Genomic DNA, 24,964 nt, shown 5'->3' with positions numbered 1-24,964 from the left:
TAGTGAAACATCCGTCATTCAGTGCTGAGCAGTTTTTTTGCTGATAATTTCACTTCAGGCACACGTAAGTTTAAACGGGTAAGAACAGAACAGCTGGTGCTGGGATGCAAAGGTGTGACCATACTCGCTCGGGGCCGTGGGAGAGAAGGCTCTTGTGGATGAAACAGGCAACAGAGTAAGAGAGGCTATGAAAGTGCCGTCGGTGGCCCCGACTACCAGCCCGGCAGAGTGAGTCAGGGGACAACAGATGCAGTAGACAAACTTGCAGCCAACTCTCCAAGCTGGGAGAACCATCTAACACATTGTGGCCTGTGTTAATGGTGCAGAAGAACGGAGCAGGATTGCACACCATGAGCTCTTGCTTCAGGATGGCTCTACCGACTGGAGGGGGTGGTGCCGGGCAACGGGAGACCGAGCCCACGTGCTGCGCTGTCAGCGCCTTCGGGCTGTCCCTCTGAGCGCCTCATCCGCCCTGGCTCCTCCTCCGTTTGTCTCAACATTTTTCTTCCACCTTCCAACCACCAGCTGTGGAGTCAGAGAACGCCTTCCCCTTTCTCTTTGTTTCTGTGGCGCTCCCAAAATGTAGAGGACAAACCCGACCCTCAGCAGGAACCATCACCACCGGGGCCAGAGGCTGGCCCGCCACTGGTCCCCACCCCGAATCTCTCCATTCAAACAGGCTGCAACGCACACCTGCTGCGGGGACACGTCCTCACTCGGAAGCGAGAAGCGATTCCAACACTGATCTCCCCCGCTGTGCACTTGTGCTAGAGTAAATTATTCCGGTGAAAACATTTTAAAAAGACAGGACCATACTATGGGAAGGGAAGGAAATTCGGCCAAATGTCAGGCAGAGGATAAATTCATCGAAACAGCGTTCACCCACAGACAACTCTTGAGTGACCACCAGGCAACCCACCCGCACGCGGCGCCACCTCGCGCAGAGGAGAGGGAAGGCTTCCACAGAACGCACCGGAGAGGGGCGGGCCCCGCACCCACAGCGGGGGAAGCCGCACAACCCGGCGACACAGCAGGGCCAGGGGACGGCCACTAGGGAACACGCCCCCGCAGGAAATCCATCCTAAGGCCTGGGTCACACTCTGAAACACGGAGTTCACAGTATACATTTAAATAACCAGACAGACAGATGTTTATTACAAAAGTCAGTTTATTTTCCCTCCCTGTGTTTCATATTTTCCCTTTTTGTCAGTAATAAGCAATCGGACTGGAGATCTGCTTGATTAAATAATATTAACAAACACCAAATTTCAGAGTATAAAGCAGGATGTTGAAAAATATTCCCTAACCCAATGCAAATTGGGTAATCCTCGAAACTGCACATTTACTCCCTAGTTTGCATACATAATTTAAAATATTTATACAGAATGACCTTAAAATATGGATGATTATAGGGGGGGCCCAAAAAACCCCCAGAATTATCTTCTGGGGGACAGGCCCCTTGTAGTGCAGGCTTCCCCCGCTAGGTGGGTGTTCTAGGAACCCATGTGTAACAGTGCACCAGCAGGTATTGTTGTGAGAGGCTGCGTTTGGCTTCACTGATCTTTCTTTTGAAGACTCTTTCAATAGTTTGCCCATTGCATGATGGGTGATTTACAAGCACACCTGCCCACACCACGCTGAGTGTTCAGCAGTTTTGGACCCAAAATAGCATGGCTTCTGTGCCCCACCCTCCCTGTTCACCTGATCGCACTCTGAGCAATTTCTTTTTGTTTCCCCAGATGAAAAAAGTCCTCAAAGGGAAATGTTTTGCCGATGTGGAACAGGTGAAACAAAAACGGCAGGAACACTGGAAAGCATCAAAATCAATGCATTCAAAGACTGTTTTGAACAGTGGGAAAAAAGTCTCGACAGGTGTATTGTGTCAAATGGAGGGTACTCTGAAGGTGACCGGGGTTTAAACATGTAAGAATGAATACACAATTCCTTACAATAAATCCTGGGATTTCTGGGTCCCCTCTCATGGTATAGAATTCACAGCCCTGAAGATGTAAACTCTGCAAACGTCTAAGGAACAGGTACCTCAAGCCCCAGTAACGCATTACTGTGATTCAGTGTCACACACCTGAATTACTTACTAGGACACCAGGTCTTTCCTTTTCTCCAATTTTAGTCCTCTGCTGAGGTAACTCAAGGAACCCGGCTGCAGCCGAGATCAACCCCCAGGAAATAAGGCTGAGCAGAGGGGCTTCCGGGGGGGAGGGCCTCAGGCAGCAAATCGGGGCCAAGCGCATCGGCCGTGGGACACACGCTGGCACGTTCACAGCGGACACACTGTGGCCCTTGAAAGGGTGGCTGAACTCTTTCCAGAGTCAGGCGGTTTTGAATGAAGACGGGAAACAAGCCGACAACAATTTGACGCTATTTTTGCTTCTGTGTGTAGTGTGATCTTCCCCACTTGGGTCACAAAGGCCTTCTTGATCCACAGCGGGCTTATGAGGATCCAGCTGGAGCACCTTGTCAGGATTACAGGCTTCCAAGATGAGCCTCATTTCCAAACTCATCTCCAAAGCAAAATGCAACGAGTCTTTGTATTGCTATAAACCTTGCACGCCTGCCTCGTGATCACGCAGCTTCCCAGGCTGGGGAACAAGGGTCAAAGTCCGATCCAGCCTTTCAGGTTAAAGGGATGAACCTCAACAGGCCCAGTGAGGACACCGGCGGGTTCACAGGCCACCTGTGCATCCGCGAAACGACACTGGAGTGCATCAGCGGCAGTTCCTGTAGTGTGTGCAGCAAAGCGCCCCGGCCCCAGTCCGCTCAGCATGCAGGGGCCACGCTGCTGAACGGGGGGGGCTTGGCTGGCTGAGGTTGGGCCGGCTCCCCTGAGACAACCCCAAAAAGGACGAATTAAAAGAAATAACAGTTCTGACGTGTCTCCCATCATTCTTGGTCTTTTGTGGGCACAGTCACTCACTCAGCACTCGAGCCTGTCGCCTTTGCACGAGAGAGCACGTCTCCCTCACTATTAGCGGCGAGATAAACAGAACGGTGCAACTCGTCTGCGAAGAGAGAAAAGCAGGGAATGTGCAGTAATAATGTAACTGGGTCTGCTGCGGCACTGCGTTTGGAACACAATAATGACTTTGGACAATTACATTCATTCTGACTTCATACAAAGACAGCTCTAACCTTCAGTGAATTAGAAAGTAATTTTGAAAATTACGGTTTATATTACAAAATACTTAATGTTACATTACAGTCTCCAAAAAAAGAACTGTTACACAAATTAAATAATTTACAACAGGTGGAACAGAAAATTGATCCTGGGGCTCAGATTAAAAACGGTGTTTCTTAAAACGGATCCAGTTTCTTTCCATGACAATTTCTAGTATAATCACAACAGCGAGTTCACCGGGAGACACTCCCTCTACTTAGCAGGGGCGCGGAAGGGGACAGTTTCCCGACCGGCCTCCGGGAGCCACAAGGCGGCGGGCAGAGGAACACGTCCTTTCTGAGAGCAGAGCACGCAGGCCTGAGGGCAGCGCCAGGGAACTCCAGGTGCTGAACTGCCCCGAGACTCCCTGGACGAGCCGGCAGTATCTGGGCTCGGGACGACTGAGGCTGCCTCCGATTAGGGCGCCCTAGACTTCGGGACAGAAACTGCTTGGCAAAGCTGTCACTCAACTCTCTCAAGCACACCCATCTTGAGCACCGTCTCACTGACAACGGGACAGACGTCCTGTGCTTATTCAGGAAGCAACATTTCAGAAGCACGAGGCCTTACTCCGTACTGGCCATTTCCCAGGAAGCGCCAAATTCCAGCCAGCAATGTCTAAGGCACACACACGTTTTCTCAAGAGACTCCAGGTTCCTTTTAGAACCTGCACTTTTTTAACCCCAAGTGGCTGGGCGCACACTGTCATTTCCTTCAGAAGTTCCGGATTATACCTACCAGACAGAGGGCGCCCTGGAGGAGCACTCTGATTAATGGTTGCTGATACTTTAATAAGTCTCTTGTCATTTTTTTTCTGGTTTTACAAAAGACAACACTCATTAGACTCAGGTCAAGGGCAAACTAAGGGCCCTTTGCGTCCTTAAAACAAGAATGTCTTTTTACACCAAAAAAAATGTTACTTTTCACAAAAGGGTCTTTAAAAGTAATCAGCAGTTTTGCTGGTTTAAGAAGTGATTTAAGTAAACACTTTAAACTAAATTAATAAGGAAACATACTCATTCAAAAAAAAGGGGCGCACACACTTACCATGAGAATGAAGAAGTAGAAAACCCACATCCATCCCAGGTTGTCCTGGATCAAAGACACCAAATACTGTAAGGGAGAAAAATAAGTCACAAGATAACCCTTCATAACTGATACGATGAAGTAGCTAAAAGTCGATTACACATGGCTCTTCTAAAAAACAAGAAGGGAGTCAGGGTCTGTAGAATGTTTTGCAGTTTACAAGTCCCTCTCCCACGCGCGTTCCCATGGAGACGGGGCTGACGGCCTCCACTGTGCAAATCGGCAGAGGCCAGACCCACACACTGCGCACCAGGAGACACGGGTTCCAGGGGCTTCTTTCTGCTCACTGTGCTATCGAGAGAGGGAGCTGCACATCCTCAAGCTGCCCCCGTTGAATCACTCTTTCTCGCAGTGAGACGTGCTATAATCGAAGCTTTCGGAAATAGTCTGTCTTTTAAGCACATCACTCATTTTGCAATTCGTGCTGTTTGCTCACAGGATTACTGTATGACCTTAATGCCCTACAGCATATTCTTTTCCTTTGTTTTCAATTAATAAAAATAGCATTTAACCCTTTTTTTTTATTAAGGGAAAACATATAACATAAAATGTACTCTTATAACCATTTTTCAGTGCACACCTCAGCGGCATCAAATACATTCACGACGCTGCACAAGCATCACCGCCGTCTGTTTACAAAAGTGTTCCTCGCCCCAGACGGAACCTCTGTGCCCAGCAGGTGGTGACTCCCCACTGCCCTCTCCTCCCAGCCCCCGGTAACCTCTGCTGTGCGTCCTGTCTCTGCCTTTGCCTGCTCCAGGTATCTCGGGTTAAGTGGGATCACGCAGCGTTTGTCCTCTGTGTCTGGCTTATCTCACTTACCACACGTTTGTAAGGCTCTACCTTGTTCTGCACATCAGAACTCCCCTCCTTTCCACAGCTGACTGATACTCCACCGTGCAGCCAACCCACCTCTGTCTATTGGCTTGTCTACCGCTCGACGCGTGGGCTGTTTCCACCTCGGGACTATAATGAAGAGTGCCAGGGTGCACACCGGCGTGCAAGCACCTGAGACCCGCTTTCAGTTCACTGGGGCGCTACACCCAGGAGTGGATGGGCTGGGTCTCGGGGTGATTCCGACATCGGACTTCCTGAGAAACCACCACTGTGCTTTCTGTAGCAGCGGCACCATTCTACATCCTCACCAGCAAGGTGTGAGAACTCCAGTGTCTACACGTCCTCACCAATACCTGCTTTTTAAATTAATGATACCCATCCTAACAGGTGTGAGGTGGTATCTCACTGTGCGTTTTTGTTTGCATTTTCCTAACAACTAAGAATGTTGACAATCTTTTCAGGCATTTGTGCGTATTTGTTACGACAATTTGTCCCAATGTTTTCTTCTGAAAGTTTTATAGTTTTAGCTCTTAAAGTTAGGTATTCGATCCATTTTGAGTGAATTTCTATGTATGGTATAAGGTAAGGATCTAAATTAATTCCTTTGCATGTGTATATCCAGTTTTTTCTGCACCAATTGGTAAAGAAACCATTCTTCCCCATTAAATGGTCTTAGCACCCTTGTCAAAAACCAGATGGCCACAGCCCTGGTCGGGCTGCTCAGCTGGTTGGAATATTATCCTGTGCACCAAAAGGTTGTAGGTCTGATCCCTGGTCAGGGCACACGCCTAGGTCGTGGGTTCGATCCCCAGTTAGGGTGTGTACAGGAGGCAACTGATCGATGTTACTCTCTCTCATCGATGTTTCTCCCCCCCCACCCCGCCTTCCTCTCTTTCTAAAATCAATAAAAACATATTCTTGAGTAAGGACTCAAAAAAAAAAATTAATTGACCGTAGGTGTGAGAATTTAACCCATGTTCTTTGATCACATTACTCATCAGCTTTATAAAAGGGAGAACTTTAAAGCAGAACAGCTTAGATGTGACTTAGCCTGGGTCACATCACAGGAAGCGAAAAAGCAGAGGTCTAGTCGCCTATTGAAAGAGGCACAGTGGCCGTCCAAACGCTGGCTGCTACTTTACGTAACTTCACCGATACATGACTTACACATCGTGAAGCTCACCCGTGTCAAGAGTAGAACTCAGTGGTGGTCAGCACACTCATGGCACCGTGCAACTGTCACTGTAGCCTAAGCGGAGACCGTTGTCACCACCCCCGAAAGAAACCTGTCCCTGTTACTCGCCACTCCACAGGCCTACCCAACCCTGGGCAACCCCACTCTCTGTCCTTATAAACTTGCCTATTCTGTCACTTCACCTGAATAAAATCATGTACAACATGTGGTCTCTCATGGCTGGCTTCTTTCACTTGGCACATTTTTAGGCCCATCCATGCTGTAGCGCCTACCGGTCTCTCCCTTCTCTGTAACTGCCCAATAATACTCCTTTATAAGGATATACCACATTTCATCGACCCAGTCTTCAGCTGATGAACATCTGAACCGTTGCTGTGATTTAGCTGTTGTAGATAATCCAGTTACGAACGTTTGTGTGCAGGTGCCGATGCGGACACTTGTTTTCATTCAGTCTTACTGAGCCCCTGCCATTTGTCAAAAGCACGCTGCGTGCTGGAAACAGGAGGAAGAACAGAGAGCCTGTTCTCAAGGAAAGCGGAGTCCGGTACCGTGGGCAGATAAACCAGGAAATGCGAGACACCGTGACCAGTGCCCCATCACAGGTATGCAGCAACTGCTGTGGAAATCAGGAGGGAAAAACTTTTTTTCCTTGGGCAGTCAAGGAAAGAAAGGGAGAATGAAGTCATTTGAGGTGAGTTCAGGGAGTAGCTAGGGAGAAGGCTGACAAGAGTTTTTAATAGCAAATCGTGGAGCTTAAGGTTTCACACCCCAGGCAGTGGGAAATCTCTCAGAAGTCAACACAAAGGGGAAGGCGTGAAGCCAACAATGACGCATCCCGATCCTGTGGCCCAAACCGCGAGGTAGGAATCTGAAGACTGGGAGGTGAGACGTTCTAAATAAAGGTAAACTCCCTGAGATGTTCAATGCAACCCACCCATGGGATTAGTGAAGAACACATCAGCGAGGAAGAAGAGCAAACTGCAGCGCTTTCAGAAAAGGATGCCCAGTACAGTCTCTCCTTCCCGCTTGGACACAGACATCTCAACCGGCAGCCAAAGCCTTTTTTGGTTCCTACTCCAGAGCACGATCAAGTAAGCAACTTCTCCTGCCTCTGCTAAGTTTCTTCCCCTCAGTCTCATGACCAAATGTGCTAAGCACATCAGTCATGTCAATCATCCATTCCACAACCACTCAACACACACCTGAATGTGTACCAGGTGCCAGGCACCACGCTCAGTACTGGGCTGCAGCAGAGCACAAAGCAGAGCAAAGGCCACCCTCGTGACGCCTACACCATGGTGGGACAGATGGACATCGACAAGCACAGACATACTACGTGGCTGGGTAGTGGGAAGTATTAAAGCCGGTTTCCTTTCCTTCTCACTTGCCCCCTCATTCACAAACGGATACCAGTGATCTATCCCCACTAAACAAGCAAAACAGCAACGACCTAAATGCCAAAACTACAATACAAGCCTTTTCTTTCCATTCTCCTTTCCCTGCCAGCTCCACGTCCACGATCTTACTAGCTCCTCCTTCGATTCCGGAGTCCGATTTCTCTGACCACCGGGCATCCCCTATGGTTTTGCCTATGTTCTCCTTCCCCGTTTAACACCTCACCGCTTCCGTAATTTCAGCTACGCTATTCATGTGGCTGATTCTCAAATCCTTATTTCTGCAAAACCAGCACTCGGCGACCTGCAGTGGCATACCCTAGGAGAGGCATGACTCATGACTGTTCCAGACAAGAGACACCCTTCTGAGATGAGGCTGCTTTAAGGAAAAAAAAAGAGAGACCGATCTGAAGAGTTCTTACTACGCATAGTAGGCCAGTCTCGGCCCAGAAGCTCTCCAACTTTAGAGCACAGAAGACTCGCCAGCAGGCTTGCTGAAACAGAGATCCCCAGGCAATCTGTGGTAAGCTTAGGGTTCTGTGCGTCCCATGAGCATCCCAGGTGATCCTGATATATACAAGACACACACAAACCGCCCTTGGAGACATGCTATGGAGCCGAGAAAGGGACTCTGAGCAGCTGCAGCCCCTGGCCACTTCTGCTGGGGATCTATCTATGTGAAGAGTGTGTGTGCGTGCGTGTGTGTGTTTGGTAGGGTCTGCGTGTCAGTGGGGGATAATGAGAAGCATGTGTCTCATGGCCTCCTTGGAGTGTCAAATTCAGGCTGAGAAACGGGGTGGCAGGTTGGAACTGAAGGATCTATCTGATGAGGTGTGAGCTTATTTCCAGACAGAAAGAATCTGGAAGTAAAAGTGGAAAAAGGAACTAAAAATGTAGAGGTACCTTCCATATGAGGTCACAACAGCCGGACCTCAGCAAAGACTAAATCCCCGGGGTGCTCAGTGCAGCCGGATCCCAGGGAAGACTAAACCCCAGGCGCCCAGTGCAGCACACTACAGCACAAGAGTGCCACCTGCTGTGGTCCAGTGGGCGGGGCAAACCCTCCGATCAAGTCAACCCCTCCTCTGCTCACTCACCTGGCCCACGGCAGCTCCAATGCTCCCGGTTCCGTCAACAATCCCTGTGACAGTCGCCAAAGCCTCACTGCTCCCTTGGATCAGCTCCTGGCGACCCAGGTCGGCAGAAATAGCTGAGCTAATCATATTAGAAGGTCCACCAATAAAAAATCCTGCAGTCATAAACAGAACAGGTTCTTATTAAAACACTATTCGTAACTCCACTGGGAATCTACTGAATGAGGCAAAGTCTTATCCTGCAATCTTAATCAATATGTTGGAGAGAAGAAAAACGGGACAAGAATAATAGCATAAACAATAAAACGTTTAAAAACTACACTGGAGACAAATGGAAAAAAGGGGAAAATAACCAGTGAAAATGGAATTTCTCCCAGGTGGTAGGCAGCATCTTCAAACTAGTTGGCATCCCCTTTTCCAAAGCCCCTTCCTGAATTACACGGCGTGCCGGTCCAGTTTACTGAAACCAAGACACAAAGCCCAGGGCGAACTCACAGCCTTCCCAGCCCAGAAGGGTGCTTCTGCTACTAACGAACAAACTACACTCTCGGTCCGACTCTGCCGTGGCAGAGGCGCATCACTGAGCACCTGTGCACCAAAGCCAACCGAGTACAATGGGAAAGGGAGAGGGGGCAGAGGCAAAGCTGGGGAACCGGCGCGGGCGGCTCTGTCCACACTGCTCTCGGGGAGGCAGTCCGAGGACCCGCAGGCGGCGGCCACGGGAATCTGCCAACACGGCCGGAATCGGTCCCCTGAGCCTCGGGCAGCATGAGGTGCTCTCACCATGCTGAGCACGATCTGAAGTTCAAAAATAAAGAATCTTTCTGTAACATGGTCCCTAACTGCACTCAATTGTTTCATCTGGGACAAGGGTGAAGTAATACTGACCAATTCCACACAGGAGGCAAACTAGCCATACGGGACTTTTAAAAGCTGGTGAACTGGTTTCCAATGTGGCAGCTTCTTAAGCCACTTTCCAGAAGCTGGGCAGCGGTCACAACTGCTGGGACATCTCTGTCCAAAGGGACTAATTTCATAACAAAAGGGCTGAGGGGGCCACACAATAAACGACAGAGAAATAGAACTTGGAGGAGGAGTCTTTCATTCCCCCATTTGAATTCTCTGCAGCTAAGGTTTCGGTGTCACCTGCAGAGGAAAGGGGGCAGGGAGAAGGAGCAGGTGCCATACCTGTGACAGCCATCAGAAGAGCATTAATGGACTTATCGTTCGGAGAACCTGGGAGGGAAGACAGAAACAGCACGCTGATTCGAAAAGCGCGTTACGTGAGCCTCCCCTGGACAGTCCGCCGAGACCTGGTCCCTGTGGCCCCACGGATCCCGCCCAGACATGACAAAGGGATACAGCTCTTTCACGGCCTCCTCCGACTTCCACTTGTAATGTCTGCCTCTCACTGGCGCTCAAGCTAATGAGACTGTGAAGAGCCGCAGAAAAACCCTGCTCCCATCTCGGCAGCACCTTAAGGGACATGTACCAAACCTACTAATTAGCATTTTTCCTCTCTTGAAACATTTTCCCTTTTATTGTTTTATTGGTTCTAATGCTATCCCTCTGGAGTAGGCTCCAGACAAAGCATATATACCCCTGAGCCAGCTCTTAAACCAACAAAGCAGAAGAGATGCCGGTTTCCTTCCCAACACAAAACCACGTGGTGGTGCTTCCACCGGGTGTGTCCAGGACAACAAGAAGGCCCCGTGCCGCACCTGAGTAGCAGGTCTCAAGGATCTCCCCAGGGTTAATCATTGACCTGAGGCAGGTGCCTCAGCCTGAGAGATCAGGAATACAATTGAACTGCAAGGGCATACTCACGACTGTACCCAACCAGGGACACAACGGCCAGAAGCAGACTCAGCGCCAGGACCGGCGCTCTCTTCTGTAAGATGTCGGAGATGAAGCCTTGCAGAGTCCCACCTGTGAGCAGAGAGTGCGCGGCAAACACCATCACTTACAATGCAGCTCGGGCACCCGACACTTGCTCATCGGGCACCTCCCACCTGCTGTCAGGACCCTAAAACTGGTCTAGCCACAAAGGTGCCAGACTCGCCTCCAAAGTTCCCTCCCCAACTTCCTTTTAGAACAATTACCTGACTGTTCACTGTCACGATGGCTGATTGGGACAAGGCATCACAAAGCAGAAAAGCAGACACCAAAATAAGGAAAAAGAGAAAATCGCCAAAACCACCCACTATTCCTTGTTGTTTTCCTTCCTCAAGCCAGCTGTGAGGGCTTTTCTGGATTTTTCTTTTTACTGAAAAGATGGTCAAGGACCATGCCTCATGGCGTATCAGCAGCAGCCCATAGATACAAAGGGGAACCCAAGAAAACCAGAATCATCTTCTGGAGGGCAGGCCCCTCGTAGCACAGGCTTCCCCTGCTAGATGAGTGTTCTAGGAACCCATCTGTATCAGGGCACCAGCTGGGGTGGTCGTGAGAGGCTGCGTTCGGCTTCAGTGAATTTTTTTTTTTTTGAAGACTCAGTGTGTTTGCCCATTTCATGATGGGTGATTTACGAGTGCACCTGCCCACACTGTGCTGAGTGTTCAGCAGTTCTGGACCAAAAACAGCCTGATCCCCGTGCCCCATCTTCCCTATTCACCTGATCTGGCCCTAGCGACTTTTTTTTTTTATTTCCCCAGGTGAAAAAAGTCCTCAAAGAGAAACATGTTACTGATGTGGAAGAAGAGAAACAAAAAAAAGGCAGAAACACTTAAAAGGCATCAAAATCGACAAGTTCAAAAACTGGAGCAGTGGGAAAAACGTCTCGATAGGTGTATCACATCAAATGGAGAGTGCTCTGAAGGTGACTGGAGTTTAAACAGGTAAGAAGGAATACACCATTTTTTATAAATAAATTCCATTTGGGGGGCCCTCTCACATTCACTAAAATGCAATGCAGAAATTACGGTTTACTAGTAACTAACGGGTCCTGACGTTTACAAAGAGGAGACATGCATCCTTCAGGCAGCACAGTCACACTGAGCTGCAGCCCACGTTGAGTTCAAGGGCTCGGGGACACCTGGTGCATCCTCATCAGGCAGCAGCACAGACGCATGGGAGGCTCTGAAGGCAGCAGCCTCACCTCCAGCGCGGGGTCTGAGAATAAGGGCGGCCCTGGCTGGTGTGGCTCAGTGGATTGAGCACCAGCCTGCAAACCGAAGGGTCACTGGTTCGATTCCCAGGCAGGGCACATGCCTGGGGTGCAGGCCAGGTCCCCAGTAAGGGCACACAAGAGTCAACCACACATTGATATTTCTCTCCCTCTCTTTCTCCCTCCCCTACCCTCTCTCTAAAAATAATTTAATTAAAATCTTTTTTAAAATGTTTCCTACTCCCCTGTTTATACTTCTAGCTATTACAAAGTCACTACTAAAATCTGCTGTGGACAAACCAGCTAAAAAACATTCACGAACATTAATTCCTGCTATTATTCCTACCTCTGTGATTGGACGACCTAAGCACTAAGCCACTGTGTACAGCCAAGGGCTAAGATGGTACTGAAAGTGTGTGTGCGTTACATGAAAAGCAACCACAGAGGGAAACGTGCCAAGACAAAAGCACAGTCCTGTCCACACAGGACTGAGAAGTCAGAGCGCCACAGATCACGGGGCTGCCGCAGGCTGGGTCTTCTTTCCTACGGACTTTGTTCCTTCAAGAGTCTGACTGATTACTGGTAGGGCAGTTTAGGAAAAATGGCTGTGGAATAAGTAATAAAACTCGGAAAGATGCCTGATTTCACAACCCAGTGAAAGATTACTAGTGACCAATTATTATCAAAAAAGATGCAGGACGGGCATTACCTATAATCCCTCCAACGTCGTACCAAATGGACAGCTTGTCAGCTTCAGCCTCCTTCCATCCAAAGTTGTTGCTCAGGTAGAAGGGCAACCAGAAGAAGAAGGAGTAGTTCACTAACTTCAGGCAGGCATAGGCCAGCGAGTACTGTAAGGAAGACATTCGGTCATCAATCAATAAGCACCAGCATGGCGGGACCACCACTTCTCGGTAGCGCCTGACTGTAACGTTAAACACTGCTACCCGCCCCCGTCGGCCTGGCTCTGCCCAGGCCCCCTCTTCCCGTCAGGCCCGTCAGCTCCTGGAAAGGCTCGCGCAGCAGGCCTTCGGGACAGGAAACACACATGCCCGTCTCCCCCTCTCCCCACTTTCTTCTCCTTCCGGTTCTCTGGTAGAAGCAAACCAGTGTTTTGAACCTGTAAGGCAGGGCACAGACTCATATTTCCTTATTTAGACAAAGATTAAAGGTGTTCATTCGTGCCACTGACTAGCATTAACCGCAAGCAAATAAATGCAGTAAACATCACAGCTTCAACTGCTAGCAGCCGAACTATTTTAGCTCTTCCACTTCCTGCAAGGTGAATACTGTGAGCGCTGGTGAACATGACTGAACTCCAGTGTGAAGGTCTAAAACAAGCACCAACATTACAACTACTTTCACATTCTAGTTTCCAAGGGCTCTACATTCTCGCATCCAGGGGAAACGCACAGAGTGTCTCTGCTGACTCAGAAAGGAAAGAACACGCCTGTCACAGGCCTCCTGGCTCTACTTTTACGAATAAAGGTCGCAGCTGCCTTAAGGTGGCAGTGGCGCCAAGACGCCCGTATTTGACACATTACTACCAGGAAACCCTGACACCGAGCATCAAAGGAAAGAGGGGGAGGAGCAGAGAGACTGACTTCAAAGGGTGTCTGGCTAGTATATTCTTCTCCCTGGAGCTGCCAGTTACTCCCGAGGTATCACTGGTTCTAAAACAGCTTCCCCGGCCAGGCAACAGCCGCCCCCCAGAGGGCCCGGGCCCAGGCTCGAGTGCACTCTGCCCAGACAGCCTGCTCCGGAGACAAAGGAATTGCATTAACTAGATTTCCTTCGCCTCCCTTCCCAGGTCGGGGAACAGCAGCTTGGGAAACACAAAGGAAGAGCGAAAGATTCCATATTCAGCCACAACAAATTTAAGTTCTATCTCAGAAATTAATCTATTACCAGCAGAGTATTTTAATAACTGGTTAAAATAATCATTAGCATAAGAGCAGGCCTAAAGAAACTTACATTCCCCTTATAATACACATATTTTAAAGATCGTGGGGACTTGTATTTTCACTCATATTTGACTACGTGTTTGCAAAAGTCAGTTCTCTCAGTCAGCCTGGGGGGCGCAGGCTGAAGGGAGGGGACGGGCGTGAGGTCAGACGACCTGCAGACCCCGATTCCAGCTCAGGGGTTACACTCAGAAGCACCAGGGAACAACAGAATAAAAACCGGTGTGTTCACAATACGACGACGCCAGAGGCCCCAGGGGAGACGGGTATCTTCCTATTCCACAGGAGGGGGGACTGAGACTGGAGGGTACACCGAGCGACTCCCCCTGGCCTCCCAGGGAGTTTGTGGGTGAGCTGGAAACACAGCCTAGACCTCTTCGCTTCCACTCCCGTGCGAGAGCGCCCGAAACAGCAAGACAGAAAACCTGCTGCAGGAGAGACTTAATTCAGACGTTAGGAAGTTCTCCTGACTGTAAAGGCTGAGGAAACACTGGGATGCGTTACCAAGAAACACTGTGTGGTCCTATCTTGTGCTCTGGACCTTTCAGTAAACGGGCCAACAGTGGTGTCCACCAGAGTAAGAACGGGGGCAGTTAGGGCACATCTGACCCATTCAAACGCCTCTTGGCTGACATACAACTTTATAATACTGCACAGGCCAAAAAACGTATATTTAAAACCAACCCTGCCTTCTTCTTCGAATGCCAGGGCAGGTTCAGCAAACTAGGGCTCCAGGCCAGCTCTAGCCTGCCCATTCGTTCCACGGGGCCCATGGTTTCTTCTGCTCTCGAGTTAAATAATGGTGGCAGAGGCTGTGCAGCCCCTGCAAAGTCAAAGACATTTACTGTCTGGCTCTTCACAGACAAGGTCTGCCGACCTCTGAATCAGGTATCAGAAAAAACGTCAGTGGTGCCAACATAAAAATAAGCTGAGGGGCACCAGCCAATATTCCTCTGAACAGAAATGTCCACAACTAAGTATCAAAGAGAAGCGCATTACCTAAAGACGCGTCACCCCGGGGCCAAGTTAACGTCCGGGCCACCACATCTCACTGGCTGGAGGAAGGGCACCTGGGCGACCCTTACCGGTATGACTCCAGGGAGGCAGCAGGCCTGGTGAAAGCTTATTGCCTGGATGGGGGTGACAGTGCTGCCTTCTTGGATTGAATAATTAGCCTCATATTCATCTTCGTTTTCAGCACCGCTAATTAATGGCCTGTGCGAGTCTTCTTCAAAATTTTCTTCTGCTTCGATGCCAGGGAGACCTAGAACAACAGTACCAGCCATCATTTGTAGAGAGCTTCCCAGGTGCCTGGCATTGTGTTAAGTGCTGTGCATGCATCATTACTTACGGGGTCACTATTATTTTATTTCCACTTTATAGAAGCAACAATGTTCAGAGGTCAAGATCAACTAAGGCCAATTAAGATCACATAGCAACAGACCCAGGTCTCTAATTCTCCTTTATCAGGCTTCAAAGCAATATGTTTTCAACTAAATCACACTAGGTCCCTAATATACAAAAAGAAGTTATTACATACTATTAAACTGATGTGCTTCTGTAATCACATTCAAAAGATAGACTCGTACATCTATTTGCTTCTGCGGTTTCGTTTGTTCGAATTCTGTATTTAACCAGAGATAAGTATCACCCTAAATTATTTTTCTGAAGTAAATGAAATCTGTCTCAACAAGTGAAATTAAAAACACATCATGCTGATTTCTAACCAGCGTCTCAATTATAAAACTCACTGGCGCATGACGAGTTTTCCCTGTACCTACAAAAGGTGAGCCTCGCCCCCTCAACCACGTGCGGCAACGCCTGGCGGAGCTGGACTTGGGCCGCGGGACACAAACAGCGACACTGCTCCTTCAACCCACTGAGAAGAGCTCCCGGCTCTCCTAGGAAAAGAAGACCGGCTGTCCTGGCCTCAGACTTCTCTCTGCCGATAACAGTAAGACGCTCTGAACAGAAGCGACGCTTGTCCTCACCAATTTCTTCAGGTGACACCAGGAGTCCAAAGAAGATGACGATCCCACCAGCAAACTGCACAGCGGCCGTCACCAGAAAGGCATACTGCAGGAGAGAGGGCGGGGCCCTTACACATTGGGACACTCAGCAGAGGAGGCACGTGTGGGGGGTGGGGGTGGGGGTGGGGGCCGGAGCGGAAGGCCTGGGAGACTGGGGAGAAGGTGAGTGCTGAGAGCCTGGCCTGCGCCAGGCACCGGGCTGCATTTTACCTGCGTTTTCTCTTTAGCCTTCCCAAAGGCTCTCTGAGGCTCAGGGAGGGTAATGAAGGTCCCCTGAACACTGAGTGGCACTATTATGACCGTGAAATCAGGGCTGGCTCCAAACATCTCCTTCTTACACCACATAACCTCCCATAAGACAGTATCTGCCATCGAAGATATTCTGCCCAGTTGAGCGGATCAAACAATAAAAAATGAAACAATAATATAAGGAAGCATGTGGCTGAATAAATGAGGCGGCCCGCTCCTAATGAGAAACACGTATAGGAATTTAAGAAGAATTAACAGCTAAAGAGGCTGAAGTAGTTCCCAGTGCTTTAAGGCAGAGCTGGAAATCAAAGGGACTGACCATCTCTCTGGGCACAGCTGAAGCAAAGGCACTGGGTGGGAGGCAGCGGCTTCTGCTGGGAGGTAACTGAGAATACAGAACTGACTTGGGAAGAACTGACTTGGGAAGAACAAGATTAAAGACTCTCAAAAGCCAGGCTGCGTAGCTGAATTTTATTTAACAGACAATGGAGCCTGATGTGGACAGATAGTTTAAATTTTTGAACAAGTTAGTGACAAAATTAGTGTTTTCAGAGGTCAAATGTGGGAGCATCACCTAGGGTGAACAGAAATTCCTATCTGAACCAACTGGTACAATCCAGGTGTGAAGCTAACAAGCCTGGAATAGGGGAGACTGTGAACACTGGACGGGCTTCCCATTGGCCCTAAGGAGGCACGGGCCACACATTCACCTGATCCAAGCAAAAAGAAGTAGATGCACAGTTAAAACTCCCCCCATGGCCGTCCTCCCATCCACTCAGTCCTCATTTTCCAGTCGTATAACCATCGCGGTTACTGCATCTTTACTTTCCAGAGCTTGTTTTAGAAACATACAGGCCAACACAAACGTGTACTCTTGACGTCTTCCTTCATTTTACACAAAGGTGTCCCTTAATACGCGCTCTGTTGCACCCTTGCTTTCTTCACCTAATGCAGTGCCACCAGTACTTGTCGTTAATTCATTCCGACGAGTGGCGAGCAAGCACCAAGTGCTGAAACATTTTTTCTCATCAAAATGTAACAAGTACCAGGTCTGACGAGTTCTGAAGCGGACGAGTACCGAGGTACCACTGTATACATACGCACCACTGAGATGTTGCCCCATCGGTACAGAGAGAGCTCTGCAATTCTATTTCACAGCTGCATGGCATTCCATGGAACAGGTGTATGACAGTTTAACTACTTCCCTTTTGGGTGCCACGCGTCATCAAAGTTTTGCTATGACAAACAACGCCGAAATAAGTGTCCTTGTAGCTCTGTGACTGCGTGCGCGCCGACAGTGCTAACTGCGGCGGTCACTCTGACAGGCAGCCCCGCACTGACCCCGCCAGGGGTTGTTGTTCACTCTGCCAACTGCAACGCCTGCTGCTCCACGTCCTCATAAGCACATTATTCGCACATTTTGGGTTTTTTACCAATCGCATAAATATTCGGGGTAGCTTCTTTCTGTTTTATGGTGCAGTTTTAATTTGCATTTCTCCTCCAACACCACCTACGCCCCACAAGGGCGGCGATGTTGTCCCGTTTGGCCAGCGTCCATTCTCTACTGTTTAGAGGAACTTAGTAAATGTTCATGAAGTAAAGTTACAGATGAAGTGGAATTTCTTGTCTTATGTTTATAAGCTGTTCCTAGTCCCTTTCCATCAACCACGTGTTCGAGTCTTTTACCTTTTTTCTCTGTTGTTGGCCCTTTTCTTATCGATTGGAGGGTGCTTGTTTATGTAGGAAGATTAGGTCTTTATTTGTGACGTGAGTTGCAAGTACCTTTCCTAACTGATTGTCTTTAGACTTGGGTGTTTTCCAAGAATGATGGTGTTTTAATCTGTCAAAAGTTTGTTTACTTTTAACACAAGCTTTGCCCTGAGCCACAGCTCAAGGTGTTTTTAAATGGCCACAGTATTATTTCCTAAAAAAATACAAGTATATGAGGTCTGTAAAAAGTCCAGCCATTGTTAATATAACAAGAACAGTTTGCTCAACATCGATGGAACCTGGCAGCCCAGGAGAGTGGACTGGAATGCGCATACATGGACAGTGATGACTTCACTGTACTAGTCAGGGGGCATGGTAGACACCACTGAGTGAGCATGTGGACTGTGTGGCCGTCACATTCAAAATGACTGAGTGAGTAGAATAACAAATCTGCATCAAATTTTGCGTTAAGCTTGAACATTCCACTGTGGAAACTATTTGGATGATTCAGAAGGCGACAGCTATGGGCAACTGGTGACTGGCAGCTTCATCACGAACATGCGCCAGCTCATGCATTACATCTCGTGCAATTTTTTAGCCAAACATCAAATCATCCAGGTGTCTCAGCCCCTTGCAGCTCAGATTTGGCTCCCTGAGACTTCTGGATTTTCCCAAAACTAAAATCACCTTTGAAAGGGAAGAGATTTCAGACTGTTGAAGAGATTCAGGAAAATACAACAGGGCAGCTGATGGCAACTGGGAGAACTGTGTGAGGTCCCAAGGTGCCTACTTTGAAGGGGACTGAGGCGTCATTTTCCTTTTAAGATGTTTCGTATATTTTATATCTTCTTCAATTAACGTCTCTGTTTTTCACAATACATGGCTGGATACTTTCTGGACAGGCCTCATCTGTATTTCTATACTCGAGGAAAAGCTAGAAAGAAACACCTACCTCGTAACCATACTGCAGGACAGAAGAGGCGAGGCATGCTCCCAGAATGTTGCCCACCGAAGCACAGGCGCTCCAGAGACCAAACACCACTCCTCGCCTACGACGGAGAACGGTGGAGAACAGAAGACCAGATCGTAAGACGGGGTTCAACTTGCGGTTCCAATATGAAACAGCCAAAACAATAAAAGTTCCCACTACAGAGAATCGACATTCCACGTTAAGACTTTTTAAGCATACCCAAATGGCAAAACATTGGGTCTCTTCAAACTCTAAGATTTTATTATAATAAAGCTTAATTTGGGTCTCACTGAAAGAAACTATGAAGGGAATTTAAAAAGACAAGTCACAGATAGAAGAAAATACTACATATCACTTATCTCATAAAACTAGTATCTGGAATATAAAGAAATCTCAAAACCCAACAATATGGAATCAGACAATGCAATTAAAACATTAAAAAAGTACAAATCTATGATCATCTCAAAATAAAAAATTCTGAAAAGGGGGCAAAAGATTTCAATATACTTCACATATAAAAATATGATGCAAATAAGCACATGAAAAGATGCTCCATGTCATCAGACGTTGGGGAAATGCAAATTAAAACCACAGCAGGTACCCCTGTATGACTAGGGAAGGGCTAAAATCAAGGAAGACCAAGCACACCAAGTGTTGGCAAAGGTATAACAGACACCAGAACGCTTTACACTCTGTTGGCAGAAATGTAAAATGGTACAGCCATGTGGAAGGGACTGCCAATTCCTTAGAAAGATATAAACACATCTACCGTATGATCCAGCCACTCTCTTCCAAGGCATTACCCACGGGAAGCGAACGCCCATGTCCACGTAAGGACCTGCACACAAACGTTCACAGTAACTTCACTCCTAACAGCCAAAAACTGAAAACCACCCCGACGTGCATCCACAGGCGGACGGATGAACGAACCGTGGCACAACGAACCCCCGTTCAGCTGTGAAAAGGACGGAGTGCCGCTACACAACACGAACGCGTCTCTAGTTCCGCTGAGGGAGGAGGACAAACGGGCGGGAGTGCACACGGCAGGGCTCCACTGCGATACAACTTCAGGAAGCTCTAACGCATCTAAAGCGACAGGAAGCAGACTGGCAGTTGTCCGGAGACCGCAGTGGGCGGGAGAGGGTGTGTTGGGACGGGTGGGGAGGGACTGCCAGAAGCATAAGGGCACTTGGGGGGGTGAGGGGCTGTCCATGATCTTCACCGTGATGACGGTTTTAAGGGAGTACTCATGCCCAAACCCATCAAATGGCACAGTTTAAATGTGTGGCTTACTGTGAACCCCAATATGCCATTTTTAACGTGATGGGCAGAAGAGCCTGGTGGAAGGAAAACTAGCTTTTACAACAGTCTTGGAGAAAAAATGATCAGCTCTGAACACCGGAAATATCAGTAAGACTGGTGGAAGAAAAAGTGTTTATGAAAAGTTCATTTGTTCACAGTTAACATTTGTATTTTATCTACCTGATACATATTATTAACACACTCTTCAGCCCTGACCAGCTCGGTTACAGGCTGGACGCACGCAAGAGGCAATCAACTGATGCTTCTCTCATCCATGGATGTTTCCCTCCCTCTTCTCCTCCCCTGTCCTTCCCCATCTTTAAAAATAAGTAAATAAAATCTTTTTTAAAAAAATTATCTAGCTCTTTAAACATTTTTATAACCAGTGCTGCTCAAGTGTTCAAATTTGCGTTACTAAGCCTCAATCTGTTTAAACAAACTCTGACCTGACACCCAGGAAAAGGGGCCTGGCCCGTGCAAGGTGGCAGCTTTTCTGGACAACGTCCTCACTGCTCGCCGCATCCCCCTGAGCCCCAACTTTTTGCACCTGGAAAACAACTGATTTGAAGGCGGCCATTCCTATATTCTTCCCCAGCGCTAAATTGCCCAGAACCTCTAAAATACATCACATCTGCCAAGGGGGTTCTGGAGGAAAGAGTGAGACAGTCAGGCTCTGACATGCCCCTCGCTGGCCAAAGGCGTGCTTTCCCGAGAAACTGGCCGAGACTAACCGCGATCTGAAGTGGCCGTGCTCTCGTGGGCCCTCCGTGGGTTACCGTTACGTCTCACTGCGCCGCAGGCAGTGCATCCTCAACGCCACTCACTAGTGTTGCTCGGTCAAATACAGTCTTACTTCAGAAAATAGACTGTGATGGCTTTCCTGACTGTTTTGTTTCTTCATCACTGATCCACAGAAGTAACAAGGGGCCAGCCTGCCCTGTCACTGTTGTCAAATAGCCAGTGTTATCCAATTTATAAAAACTCAGATGAAAATTATCTCAAAATGACACGCCAAAGTAACTTTGAGTGACAGGCTTTTGGGTGGTTTTGCCTTTACTTCTCTTTGCTCAATTATATTATCTGGTTTGTCCCCAATAAATGAGTAATCATTATATAATTTTCAAAAACCATGATTGGAAACAAATTACCCTAAAAATCTTAATTAAAAAAAAAAAAGACAGCACATGAGCAGACAGCACCACTCACTCCCAAAGAAAACCAGAGTGCGACCGGGAACAGGCGCCTCTCAAAGTCAGCCCCGTTCAACCCGTGCTGCCAGGGTCAGGAGGCAGCAGCAATCTCGGGCACACTGACACAACCGGCGCATTCTCGGGGGACAGAGCTTATTGTGACGAGACATGTCACAGGTGAATTCGCACGCCATTATAGACCCCGAGCCAGCAAGCATCATCGCCCCCCCCCCCCCCGAGTGAGACCGAGGAAGCCGGGAAGCGAGGGGAGTCCTCAGAGCATGCACTGATGGTGGCATGGGGCGGACAGCATCTGGTGCATCCACTGGCCCCGGAGTAAATGTGCAAACAAACAAAAAAGGTAGAACTTCCGGCCAAGATGGAGGCCTAGGTAAACACACTGTGCCCCTTGCACAATAAAAAGAAGGACAACAACAAATTTAAAAACAAGAAACAACCAGAACTGATAGAAAATCGAACTGTATGGAAGCCCGACAACCAAGGAGTTAAAGGGAAAACATTCATGCAGACCGGTAGATGGGGAGACAGGCAGCCCGGTGGAGAGATCTCGCAGCAAGATGGCAGCAAGGCAGCAGGGCTGGTGGGCAAGGTGGCAGCTGGTGGACCCGGAGAGGTGTCAGCTTGCAGGCCAGGAGGTCCCACATTCACGTGCAGATAAACCAGGAGGAGCAAGGGGGGAGCAAGACAGACCATGCAGCCTAGGGTTCCAGTGCAGAGAAATAAAGCCTCAAACCTCTGATTGAAAACATCTGTGGGGGTTGAGGCAGCAGCAGGAGCTCTCAGTCTTATGGGAGAGTTCGTTGGAGAGACCCACGGGGTCCTAGAAAGTACACAAGCCCACCCATCTGGGAATCAGCACCAGAAGGACCCAATTTGATGGTGGGTATCAGGGAAAGTGACTGAAAACCCGAAGAGAGTGGAGCAAGCAGCACTGTTCCCTCTCAGACCCCTCCCCCACATACAGCGATGTGGGTTGCCCCGTCTTAGTGAACAGCAAAGGCTTCACTCCTTATGTGTAACAGGCAAGCCAAGGCAAAAAAAAAAAAAGCCCAAATGAAAGAACAGTTCAAAGCTCCAGAAAAAAATACAACTAAGTGACAAAGAGAAAGCCAACCTATCAGATGCACAGTTCAAAACACTGGTTATCAGAATGCTCCAGGAATTCACTGGGTACTTCAAAAGCATAAAAAAGACCTAGGCAGCAATGAAGGTTGCATTATGTGAAATAAAGAAAAATTTATAGAGAACCAACAGTGATGGGAAGAAAATTGGGATTCAAATCAACAGTTTGGAGCAGAAGGAAGAAAGAAACATTCAACCAGAACAGAACGAAGAAACAAGAATTCAAAAAAATGAGAGGCTTAGGAACCTCCATGACATCTTTAAACGTTCCAACATCCCAATCATAGGGGTGCCAGAAGGGGAAGAGGAAGAACAAGAAATTGAAAACTTACTTGAAAAAATAATGATGGAGAACTTCCCCAATCTGGCACAGAAAATAGACTTCCGGGAAGTCCAGGAAGCTCAGAGAGTCCCAAAGAAGTCGGACCCAAGGATGAGCACACCAAGGCACATCATAATTACATTACCCAAGATTAAAGATAAGGAGAGAATCTTAAAAGCAGCAAGAGAAAAGGAGACAGTTACCTACAAAGGAGTTCCCATTGGACTATCAGTTGATTTCTCAAAAGAGACCTTGCAGGCAAGAAGGGGCTGGAAAGAAGTATTCAAAGTCATGAAAGACAAGGACCTACATCCAAGATTGCTCTATCCAGCAACGCTTTCATTTAGAATGGAAGGGCAGATAAAGTGCTTCCCAGATAAGGTCAGGTTAAAACAGTTCATCATCACCAAGCCCTTATTATATGAAATGTGAAAGGGATTTATCTAAGAAAAAGAAGATGATCAAAAATACGAACAGTAAAATGACAGCAAACTCACAGTTATTAACAACCGAACCTAAAAAACAGACAAACAAAAAACTAAGCAAACAACAAGAACAGGAACAGAACCACAGAAATGGAGATCACATGGAGGGTTATCAGCGTGGGAGAGGAGGGGGAGAGAGGGGGGAAAAGGTACAGAGAATAAGAAGCATAAATGGTAGGTAGAAAACAGACAGGAGGAGGTTAAGAATAGCATGGTAAATATAGAAGCCTAGGAACTTATATGTACGACCCATGGACATGAGATAAGGGGGGGATGTGGATGAGAGGGGGTGTGCAGGGTGGAGGGGAACACAGGGCGGGGAATGGGACAACCGTAATAGCACAATCAATAAAATATATCTAAAAAAGAAAAAAAGGTAGAGTCATCAATAAAGTAAATGTGTATCTCACAACACATAAATATTTATCTATAAAATCTGATAATTCAAATTAGTAATATTCCTGCAACTGGAGAATCACAAGTAACGACAAACAAAGCCGAGTCTCTGGGTATCTCAACTTATTCCCGTCCCGTGCAGTGCGCACGGCTCCTCGTCCTGGCGGCCCAGAGGACACTTCAGCAAGTGCCCATCCGCACACCCTGGCCACGCTGCACACACAAACTCGAACGCAACCTAACAATCACTTAAAGGTTCAGGGGGACACGCCCCCGAGTTCGGCATTCTCCCCCCGCGTCCTTACTGGAGCCTTTGCTACGTGACATCAGGCAAGTCCCATGGACCAATTGGGCCCTGTTTCCTTGTCTTTACTGGACGAAGGCTGAAGAACATCACCGAGTCTCAAGAAGGGGAAAGACAGGCAAAACCTTCAGAAAACACACGCTGGGACGGCACACGAGGTATTTACACTCTCGAAAGGGAAGGTTCAAGGAAAAACTGAGACGCGCCGCCTCAGCCACACTCAGAATCCGACCACGGCCGGAGCGTGCGGGGAAGGTGACCGACTGGGCCGATCCCCACTAAGGTCCACACCGTGCCCAGTGCACTGTGACGCGCCCAAAGCACTCGGACGGGAACCCCTCCATAAGCTACTTTAACTTCCTACAACGAAGGATGTGGGCGGTGTGGGAGGGACCGCGTTAAGTGACAAGTCTCAGTTCAGTCCAATAGTCCAGTGTTAAAGAGGGCTATGGCGGAGGAAGGAGGCGGCATACCCAGCTTTCCCAAACCAGTTGCCCATGACGGCGACCACGCAGGGCCACCCCGTGGACTGCAGCAGGCCGTTCACGATCCACAGGCAGCAGTACAGCCACTTGTTGTAGAAATGCAGCCATTCCGTGACCGTGCCAAAGACAAACACCTTGGAGAAGGGGAGAAAGAGGGACATGTGACATCCACACGGACACGTGGACACACTCAGCAGCCAAGCACTTAAGTTTCTGCGTGAAGAACCGCGGGCGGGAGACGTTCAACGTCTAGACCTGGGAGACGTGGGGCCAACTCTCGGGACGCTGCTGCTCCAGGCAGCGCTGGAGAGAGGGACGGCCACCGAACCGCCACCAGCCGAAGAGGCCACAGAGCATGAAGCTCATCAGTGACCATGCCTCCGACTCCTGTCTTCCACTCCGAAAAGTCAAGTCTTCGTTGTCTGGCCTCCTTTCATACCTTCGGTTGACCCTGGGACAGCAGCAAGGCCGGAGGTGCTGGCCCCGGGCCGTCAGAAACCCACGTACAACTTCTCACTGCCCCAGAA

General features: G+C 48.5%; 1 protein-coding gene across 3 annotated transcripts in view; it reads right to left on the bottom strand.

Annotated features, from left to right (window-relative positions):
• Nucleotides 1-1,748: 1,748 nt before the first annotated feature.
• Nucleotides 1,749-24,964, bottom strand: part of SLC37A3 (solute carrier family 37 member 3) — a 44,707-nt gene continuing 21,491 nt past the window's right edge. For all 3 annotated transcript variants that reach the window (XM_045855724.1, XM_045855725.1, XM_045855723.1), the window contains exons 6-15: nucleotides 24,426-24,571; nucleotides 18,793-18,889; nucleotides 15,843-15,927; nucleotides 14,937-15,115; nucleotides 12,597-12,738; nucleotides 10,609-10,710; nucleotides 9,970-10,017; nucleotides 8,785-8,936; nucleotides 4,223-4,288; nucleotides 1,749-3,020 (exon numbers count right to left, since the gene is read on the bottom strand). In XM_045855724.1, the coding sequence (XP_045711680.1) occupies nucleotides 2,928-3,020; nucleotides 4,223-4,288; nucleotides 8,785-8,936; nucleotides 9,970-10,017; nucleotides 10,609-10,710; nucleotides 12,597-12,738; nucleotides 14,937-15,115; nucleotides 15,843-15,927; nucleotides 18,793-18,889; nucleotides 24,426-24,571 (1,110 nt within the window). In that variant the 3' untranslated portion in view covers nucleotides 1,749-2,927. The remainder of the gene's footprint in view (nucleotides 3,021-4,222; nucleotides 4,289-8,784; nucleotides 8,937-9,969; nucleotides 10,018-10,608; nucleotides 10,711-12,596; nucleotides 12,739-14,936; nucleotides 15,116-15,842; nucleotides 15,928-18,792; nucleotides 18,890-24,425; nucleotides 24,572-24,964) is intronic.

Source organism: Phyllostomus hastatus, unplaced genomic scaffold, assembly GCF_019186645.2.
Source record: "Phyllostomus hastatus isolate PE091 unplaced genomic scaffold, TTU_PhHast_1.1 phas_scaffold_114, whole genome shotgun sequence".
NCBI classification, from domain to species: domain Eukaryota; kingdom Metazoa; phylum Chordata; class Mammalia; order Chiroptera; family Phyllostomidae; genus Phyllostomus; species Phyllostomus hastatus.
This window is presented reverse-complemented; position numbering and strand designations above follow the sequence as displayed.